Source organism: Ylistrum balloti, unplaced genomic scaffold, assembly GCF_031769215.1.
Source record: "Ylistrum balloti isolate Yb309-2 unplaced genomic scaffold, AGI_CSIRO_Ybal_v1 Utg369862, whole genome shotgun sequence".
Classification (NCBI taxonomy): domain Eukaryota; kingdom Metazoa; phylum Mollusca; class Bivalvia; order Pectinida; family Pectinidae; genus Ylistrum; species Ylistrum balloti.
Genome location: NW_026782009.1, coordinates 190,684 through 201,080, shown reverse-complemented (window position 1 = coordinate 201,080; position 10,397 = coordinate 190,684). Strand labels below are relative to the sequence as shown.

The window sequence follows — 10,397 nt, the reverse complement described above, 5'->3', positions numbered from 1 at the left end:
AGGTTCACTGTATATAAACACACTGAAGGTTCACTGTATATAAACACACTGAAGGTTCACTGTATATAAACACTGTATATATAAACACACTGAACACTGTATATAAACACTGAAGGTTCACTGTATATAAACACACTGAAGGTTCACTGTATATAAACACACTGAATAAACACACTGGTTCACTGTATATAAACACACACTGTATATAAACACTGGTTCACACAAGGTTCACTGAAGGTTCACTGTATATAAACACACTGAAGGTTCACTGTATATAAACACACTGAAGGTTCACTGTATATAAACACACTGAAGGTTCACTGTATATAAACACTGAAGGTTCACTGTATATAAACACACTGAAGGTTCACTGTATATAAACACACTGAAGGTTCACTGTATATAAACACACTGAAGGTTCACTGTATATAAACACTGAAGGTTCACTGTATATAAACACTGAAGGTTCACTGTATATAAACACACTGAAGGTTCACTGTATATAAACACACTGAAGGTTCACTGTATATAAACACTGAAGGTTCACTGTATATAAACACACTGAAGGTTCACTGTATATAAACACTGAAGGTTCACTGTATATAAACACTGAAGGTTCACTGTATATAAACACACTGAAGGTTCACTGTATATAAACACTGAAGGTTCACTGTATATAAACACTGAAGGTTCACTGTATATAAACACTGAAGGTTCACTGTATATAAACACACTGAAGGTTCACTGTATATAAACACACTGAAGGTTCACTGTATATAAACACTGAAGGTTCACTGTATATAAACACTGAAAGTTCACTGTATATAAACACTGAAGGTTCACTGTATATAAACACACTGAAGGTTCACTGTATATAAACACTGAAGGTTCACTGTATATAAACACACTGAAGGTTCACTGTATTAAACACACATATAAACACACTGAAGGTTCACTGTATATAAACACACTGAAGGTTCACTGTATATAAACACACTGAAGGTTCACTGTATATAAACACTGAAGGTTCACTGTATATAAACACTGAAGGTTCACTGTATAACAACACTTAATACCAATGATTGTCAAATAAACTTTGGATTATTATTACATTTTACCCTTTCCATTACAAAATTTACAAAAACTTTCAAAGTTAAGCTATGGCATTTATGTATTAAACTAAAAATAAAAGCTTAAACAAGTAATGCTGACTCATCATCCTATTAAACACAGTATTACTTTGGGTTGTTCAATTTTGCTTCATCTGTTTTCCATTTCAAAATCATTCACAATCATCATCTTTTCATTCTAAGATATTCATAATCATCAAATTATTTCCATTTTTCCAACTCTCCACAAGTGAACTTATAGTATGACGATCCTTAAGCCATCTTGGCGCCACCATTGTTTGGTCTTAATTTGTTATTTAAAAGTTGAATCTTTTCCTTCTTTTCTCTTTTTGTGCTTTTTATTATATTACATTCCAAAATTACTCTTACAAAAAAGAGAGAACAATCTCTAACTGCCAAATGAAAGAGGGTTGCCTGTCAGCCATTTTGCTTTTCTGAGAGTCCTAAAATCAGAAGGACACAATTAGGGACCAAGCAAAACCTACATACAGAATTTGGGAAAGATCCTTCTCAGATGGCTGTCTGTTGGCCATTTTGTTTTTATGATCAGTCTCAAAATCAACTAGGGATCAAGGAGAGCCATGCAGTACTTTTGTGTTAACAGGAGTTACTTAAGAATGGAAGGATGATTGACGATGAATGTAGGGCAAATTGAATAGTCCATCATCTGATGAAGTGATGGAACAAGTAATTATCAAAGCTTCTACAACTTGGAGTTAGGAATATCTGTAATGTAACCCCACAGTCGCATTCTACTGATGCCTCCATCTGGTGCAATAGAAAGACGTACATGGGAGATAATTCCACAGCTAAACAATTCATCTGATTCATAGATCGACTGTTTGTGGGCATATAATTTTTTGACAGGAAGTAATGGTCTCCATGTGTGGGTGTCATACTTCTTGACTAGTCCCTCCTCATGATCAACTCCTACCCAACAACCTGTAATGATGCAAGGCAACAATAATTAATGTATGTTATTTACATGACTGTACCTGTACAACACTGTGAATTTTTCAAAATGATATTGATGCTTGCTAAAAAATCAATTCAGTGGTCACCATTCTGTTCCAGCCCTTGTTTATGGTTTTTGCTCTGTTCCTTCCCCTGTTTGTGGTCACCATTCTGTCCCTTCCCCTGTTTATGGTCACCATTCTGTCCCTTTCCCTGTTTGTGGTCACCATTCTGTCCCTTCCCCTGTTTGTGGTCACCATTCTGTCCCTTCCCCTGTTTGTGGTCACCATTCTGTCCCTTCCCCTGTTTGTGGTCACCATTCTGTCCCTTCCCCTGTTTGTGGTCACCATTCTGTCCCTTCCCCTGTTTGTGGTCACCATTTTGTCCCTTCCTCTCTGTGGATAGCATTCTGCAATGTCCCTCCATATGAGATGATCATTCTATCCACATCCAGTATGGATCATTCTGTCTCCACCTATCCCTTGAGTTAATCATTCTTTCCCCATTCCTGTCAGGAGTGATAATTCTGTCCCTCCTTGCCTGGAGTTAATCATTCTGTCCTTACTCCTATCAGGAGTGACAATTCTGTCTCCTCCTTGGCTGAAGTTATCATTCTGTTCAAGTCCTCTGCCTGGGATTACTGTCTTCCACTGTTAGGGTTACTTTTTTGACCCCTCCCCTCTATCTTGGATTACTGTTTTCCACTGTTAGGGTTACTAGTTTGTCCCCTCCCCTCTGCTTGGGTTATGTTTTCCACTGTAAGGGTTACTATTTTGTCCCTTCCCCTCTGCCTGGGATTACTGTCTTTCACTGTTAGGGTTACTATTTTGTCCCTTCCCCTCTGCCTGGGATTACTGTCTTCCATGTTAGGGTTACTATTTTGTCCCTTCCCCTCTGCCTGGGATTACTGTCTTCCACTGTTAGGGTTACTATTTTGTCCCTTCCCCTCTGCCTGAAATTACTGTCTTCCACTGTTAGGGTTACTATTTTGTCCCTTCCCCTCTGCCTGGGATTACTGTCTTACACTGTTAGGGTTACTATTTTATCCCCTCCCCTCTGTCTTGGATTACTGTCTTCCACTGTTAGGGTTACTATTTTGTCCCCTCCCCTCTGCCTGGGATTACTGTCTTCCACTGTTAGGGTTACTATTTTGTCCCTTCCCCTCTGCCTGGGATTACTGTTTTCCACTGTTAGGTTTACTATTTTGTCCCCTCCCCTCTGCCTGGGATTACTGTTTTCCACTGTTAGGTTTACTATTTTGTCCCCTCCCCTCTATTTTGAATTACATTATCTTCCTCCCTTGCCTCAGCTTTCTGTTCTCTCCCTCTCATGTTATAATTTATCAAAGTCATCTTCCCTGTCCAAAATGGTTACTCCAAACCTCCTGCGATGGATTTTTACTATACTTGTATAATTTCTGCATGAAAACCCCTAGATCTGATGATTTGTCTTGGATTAAATATAAAATACAGTGATTTCTACAGTTTAATGGGATAGTAGTTGTAGAAAGACAGGTGGACGACTGGCTTCATATCATCTTCAATTCAACAGATTTATAAAGGATAATAATATTATTATAAGATTTGCCCTTTACAAGTCAAAGTGTTTACACCATATGACCTCCATCACTTTAAAGTACAGCAAGGTATCAAACATTTAAATGACCAGATACAGGCAGATGTTCACTTCTGTGACACTTCTTGAAATCAATATGTCAGTGTTAATAGCATGGAATAAAAACTAGTTTAAAAGATATTTCAATTCTTATTTTAATGAGGCATCATGATATTAGATGATATTTCTCTATTCAGATAATTTACACTATAACCTCAGGGCAAAATGTATTTTTCCACCTATACTATAATAGTAGCTATGGTCTTTCATTCATTTGGTTTATACCATTATTACAACTGAGGGGTTAGAGGTTTAATAGCTAATGACAGATTGCATACCTTCAATGCGACAAGAATCTGGAAAATTTCCTTTGAAATGGTTTGTATCAATCTCAATCTGAAATGAATAAAAATTATATGATGAAAATAAAATTGGATCAAGTCCTCAATAACTTAAATGTAGATGTTTTAATAGGATAACAGTCAGCTATTTGAATCTGGATTTACTACAGAAGTTAAATTACTCTGAAATGGACATTAACAATTTATTGGGATATATGAAATGACTTATCCCTAACAATATCAAAATATCCCTGAACCAATCATCAGCTTGCAACAGAATGTTGATACAGGTGTATCTTGATTTGATTTTTACGTCTGTGATTAAATGTAGAATATCTTAAGTGATTTCAAATTGCAACAATATAACATGACATATTTTAATTTTATAGTCATAGCTAAATTCAAATATTTGAAATATTTTTGTCATGGACACCAATAACCTCGATTATATGAAATGATATTTAAACTTGTGAATCACACTCACAAATTTCATGAAAGTTGAGAAATTTCATTTCCTTTTTGAAAATTTGATAATAATTTATCATTATTGAATACCATGAAAATATTTAATATATTGTTCTGTTTGTGTGCAATACAATGTTTCTTTCCGATATAACAAAAGAACCACAGGGGTGGAACAATATTCACCTGTCAAATAACAACTGGAAAGAAGCTTCCTAAGCTGTCGATGTCTTTACAAAATATTGATAGATGTAAAACAGATAGATGTTTAAGCACTTAGCTGTCAGTTTTCCCACTACACTAATGCACTTTGTAATAGACCCTGCATGTCTCAGGACTTATTATATGTCACAGGATACATTTATTGAGGACTACTATACCTTTGTAACAGTGCCTGGATGTCCCAGTCGGAATATACACCAGTCTTCCCCTGAAAGTCATTAATATTACTTCAGATTTTAAAATGTTTAAATGTGAAAACTAATACAACGCTTACCAAGAAAGAAAACAGAAAGTCAGACATCTATCTTGGGTTGTTTCACTACTGGTATTGGGTAGTTTCTCCCAGCTGCTAAAATTCACATTCAATCTTACAATACATTCTCTATTTTACATGACTTAACATTTTTCTGATTGAATTTCCCCTTTTTCAACAGAAATTACGTTTTGATCTTTCAGTTTTAGAGCTTTTTGAGTAGAATTTTAAAAATTTGTATGTTTTCTGTTTTATAAAGAATCATTATTCCAAAGTTGTTTAAATAGTCAATCACAATGTACTGAACTACTACAATTCAGACTATTTTCCCCCTAGTCATAAAAAGGGTACTTTTCCTTATATATCCCTAAAAGTCTTAACATAATATCAGTGAATAACTTCAATCTGATATCACTTTTCAACTGATGATATTGCTTTTTCAGTTTTGATTGGTCAGAGCAGTGCTTTTTAGTAATTAAACTGAAATTTGCAAACTTTCCTGTTCAGACACTTATGAAGCGATGGTTTAATCAGTTGATTTTCCATCAAATCTGTTGGTAAAATGTAGAGTACTACATAGCAAAGTCTATTGAAAATGGACCTGATTGATTGTCAAGTGTAACGTAAAACTATATGATGTCCTAGAATGTGCTTATATGTATTGAAGCCTACTAAGTTTCAAAGAAATTGGTTCAAAACTGAAGAAACAGATATCTGGACAAAAAAGGGCAATAACTCTTTTCAAAGTTGTAAGATCACAATTCATTAAGAATCCATTATTTCATGTAATGCGTATACAAGTAGAGCCTAGCATACTGGTGAATAACTGTGGGAGGAGATCTCTGTACAAAATCAAAATGCTAAAAAACAAAGGGTAATAACTCCTCAAAATAGTGTTGAATCAAATGTAATCGTGTAACAATAGATCAATTTACCAAGGTGTGGCGATAGCTTTGCTCTTGATAGCAATAGGTTGATAACTATCGCGATAGTTTGTTCAACTATCGCGATAGTTTGTTCAACTATCGCGATAGTTAACAATATTTTTATAACTAAACAAGAATGCTACTTGAATACAAGATTTTCCAGCAAGTTATAGCCAAATAACTGCAAAAACTTTGTTTATTTATGAAAGTGTCTTTGTGACTTCAATTGGGGTAGTGTTAAATTACAAGAATTCACCTACTTAGAGAGGAAATAGAATTTTAAGCACAAGTTATTATATTGATGAGTGTTTATATTTTAAATAAGTGTTATATTGTTATTGTTTCCAATATGATCTAATTAAATCTACAAACTATAGTAGGGGAGGTGGTGACTTCATTAACTCTGAGTCCATGTTTTAAACCCATCCCTGAAATGACCCATTTCGATAAACAACATGGCAGAAGGAAGCAACATTTCAAAAATTGTTCACAATAAAAAGGCCAAAAAGATAAAGCAGAAGGACAGTATATTTGTAATGACAAAGTGTCACAAAACTGATCCCAATTAATCTTCCGCTTGTGAAATTACAGGCACCTTCATTTTGTAAATAGCTATATTATATACCTTTAGTTACTAGGGTTATACTATAATTTTCAACACAGCTCTGCCAATGATGTATGAAGAGTGTCCAGCTGATAAGAGTTTCACAATAAATATCACAGAAAAGCATGTTTATGTTCAGAATATATAATATGACATTATAATTAACTGTAACAAATATCACTGTGCAACCTACTTCATTTTATAAAAGTTGTTAATATCTTTTTCAGTTTTAGCATTTGCTAAATTAATTGGGCATTCTTATACATAGTCTAATGGTTAGTGACTTTGCTTTACTTCAGGGTTAAAAAAGTCATATTTTAAACATATTTTAAAGGTTAGAAACTATTTTGATAGTATCAAAATAGTCACTTGACTATCACAATAATATCACATTAGTAATTTTACTATTGTAATACTGTCATGTTAGCTTTTTTGGTCTCAATGGTCAACCCTATACAAATGGCTGTGTAGGAAAAGACGACATCATGTCATGGTGTTCACGCCTAACGAGTTTGAAAGAAATTCGCTGAAAACTGATAGAAGAAATTTCCTGACAAGAACATTTTCATGAAAACAACAACGAGCATTAAATTATCAAATGACGTCAAACTGCCGTTTAGGAAATCCCAACTCAAATAAAAAAAAATACAACTTCTTTCTCATTCTACACAATGCCTATATTTGCCGATAAAAGGGGCATAATTCTGCTAAAAATGATCAGAAAATTCTGAAAGCCAAACTATCTTGACATGGAATATTTGTAGACCGTTTCATTACAATCAGTCAATATATGGTGGTAAGACAGCACTAACAAGGACAAGTAAACAGCTGAATGGACAGATGGATGGATGGCAAGGTATACCATAATATGGCCTGTTGTTGATGAGTGTGTAAAAATGTGATAAATGTGAAAAAAAATCTAATGGTTTCTCATTAAACATCATTAAATATGAATATTCTGTCATACAGGTGAAATATAGATATGATACTAATTAGGTACCCATCAAATATCCTTAAGTTATCAAAGTGAAAAATACCCCTGTCTCTCTGCTTGACCAATTCAAAGGCTGAATTAGTGATTCAGCATTTTGCTTAGACAACCATTAAAAAATTTTAAATCCTAAACAAACTGAATGAAAAAAAAACCTAAAAACTGAACTATGAAACAAAATTGAATAAGTACAGAATCTTTACATATATACATTTCTTCTCAATCTAATATTTATATTTTGAAAATCTATACTTTGTATACTTGCCAATCAGTTCATGTGTACTCCATTATAAGTGTTTAGGTGCGTCTATATTCTGAGGAAGATTGTTAGAGAAGTACATATGTACTCCATTGTACTTTATAAGTGTTTAGGTAAGTCTATATTCTGAGGAAGATTGTTAGAGAAGTACATATGTACTCCATTGTACTTTATAAGTGTTTAGGTGCGTCTATATTCTGAGGAAGATTGTTAGAGAAGTACATATGTACTCCATTGTACTTTATAAGTGTTTAGGTGAGTCTATATTCTGAGGAAGATTGTTATAGAAGTACATATGCCATTTACAAGACATGTAGAAATTTGTGTAGAGATTGATCCTAAAGGACATAGATCAGTTTGGGTACATCATATCACTGCAGCACGCCTCATCCAGACATTTCATTGTCAGTATGTATGAAATATTGTGTCTGTCTCAAACCAAAAAGTACAAATAAAGGATATAATATTTGTTTGGTGACAAGAGGGGTTCCTACCTGGAACATGCAGGATACCCTGTGCATCTGCTGTCAGTATTGCTGGTCTCTCTGGCTGTAACACAAAATGCAGGTACAGTTACTCAGTATCACTAATACCAGTAAAATAATTCAAAATATGCTTTCATTTCATAGACTAATTCAATTTTTTTATGTAACTTACACTGACATATACAAATTCTACAGAAAATATATAATCATTTCCCATTTCCTCCCCTTCTCAACCGCCTAAAACAAAGTAACACATGATTGGGTTGTTAGTAGTGGTAGTCCATGAGGAACTGACCTAAACTTGTGGTTGTTGACATGTGAGCTCACTATAAGTGAGAACCAATGTCACCCTGCTGACAGACACACATTAAATCTCACTACAAGTCCTTTAATACAGTGAAACAAAGCAATGCAATTGGGAGGCAGCTATTTAATCATTTGTTATTATTAGTATACATTCAATGAACATTCTTGCTAAATAGTAATGGCAATATTCCTATTATTCGACCTTTCATTTATCTACCAAGGAAATAGTGGACCCTTTGTAAGGACCTGTATTCATCCCTATGTAAACAACATGAATACCCATCCCTCACATGAAAGGACCTGCATCCATCCCTGATGTAATGACCAGCACACATCCCTGATGTAAGGACCATCAACCATCTCTGATGTAAGGACCATTACCCATCCCTGATGTAAGGACCATCACACATGTCTGATGTAAGGACCATCACCCATCTCTGATGTAAGGACCATCACCCATCCCTGATGTAAGGATCATCACCCATCCCTGATGTAAGGACCATCACCCATCTCTGATGTAAGGACCATTACCCATCCCTGATGTAAGGACCATCACACATGTCTGATGTAAGGACCATCACCCATCCCTGATGTAAGGACCATCACACATCCCTGATGTAAGGACCATCACCCATCCCTGATGTAAGGACCATCACCCATCTCTGATGTAAGGATCATCACACATCTCTGATGTAAGGATCATCACCCATCCCTGATGTAAGGACCATCACCCATCCCTGATGTAAGGACTATCACCCATCCTTATCACCCATCCCTGATGTAAGGACCATCACACATCTCTACCACCCATCCCTGATGTAAGGACCATCACCCATCCCTGATGTAAGGACCATCACCCATTTCTGATGTAAGGACCGTCACCCATCCCTGATGTAAGGACTATCACCCATCCCTGATGTAAGGATCTTCAAACATCCCTGATGTAAGGACCATCACCCATCCCTGATGTAAGGACCATCACACATGTCTGATGTAAGGACCATCACCCATCCCTGATGTAAGGATCATCACCCATCCCTAATGTGAGGATCATCACCCATCCCTGATGTAAGGATCATCACATATCCCTGATGTAAGGACCATCACCCATCCCTGATGTAAGGACCATCACCCCTTCCTGATGTAAGGACCATCACCCATCTCTGATGTAAGGACCGTCACCCATCCCTGATGTAAGGACCATCACACATCCCTGATGTAGGGACCGTCACTCATCCCTGATGTAAGGATCGTCACACATCCCTGATGTAAGGACCGTCACACATCCCTGATGTAAGGATCATCACCCATCCCTGATGTAAGGATCATCACACATCCCTGATGTAAGGACCATCACACATCCCTGATGTAAGGACCATCACCCATCCCTGATGTAAGGACTATCACCCATCCCTGATGTAAGGATCTTCAAACATCCCTGATGTAAGGACCGTCACCCATCCCTGATGTAAGGACCATCACCCATCCCTGATGTAAGGACCATCACCCATCCCTGATGTAAGGATCATCACCCATCCCTGATGTGAGGATCATCACCCATCCCTGATGTAAGGATCATCACATATCCCTGATGTAAGGACCATCACCCATCCCTGATGTAAGGACCATCACCCATCCCTGATGTAAGGACCATCACCCATCTCTGATGTAAGGACCGTCACCCATCCCTGATGTAAGGACCATCACACATCCCTGATGTAGGGACCGTCACCCATCCCTGATGTAAGGATCGTCACACATCCCTGATGTAAGGACCGTCACCCATCCCTGATGTAAGGACCATCACACATCCCTGATGTAAGGACCATCACCCATCCCTGATGTAAGGA

At 36.5% G+C, this 10,397-nt stretch overlaps 1 protein-coding gene across 1 annotated transcript in view; it reads right to left on the bottom strand.

Moving 5' to 3' along the window:
* Positions 1-1,124: 1,124 nt before the first annotated feature.
* The window catches only part of LOC132545908 (allantoicase-like), a 35,004-nt gene continuing 25,731 nt past the window's right edge, over positions 1,125-10,397 (bottom strand). The window contains exons 10-13 of the mRNA XM_060209589.1: positions 8,251-8,305; positions 4,882-4,931; positions 4,037-4,094; positions 1,125-2,072 (exon numbers count right to left, since the gene is read on the bottom strand). Of these exons, the coding sequence (XP_060065572.1) occupies positions 1,834-2,072; positions 4,037-4,094; positions 4,882-4,931; positions 8,251-8,305 (402 nt within the window). The 3' untranslated portion in view covers positions 1,125-1,833. The remainder of the gene's footprint in view (positions 2,073-4,036; positions 4,095-4,881; positions 4,932-8,250; positions 8,306-10,397) is intronic.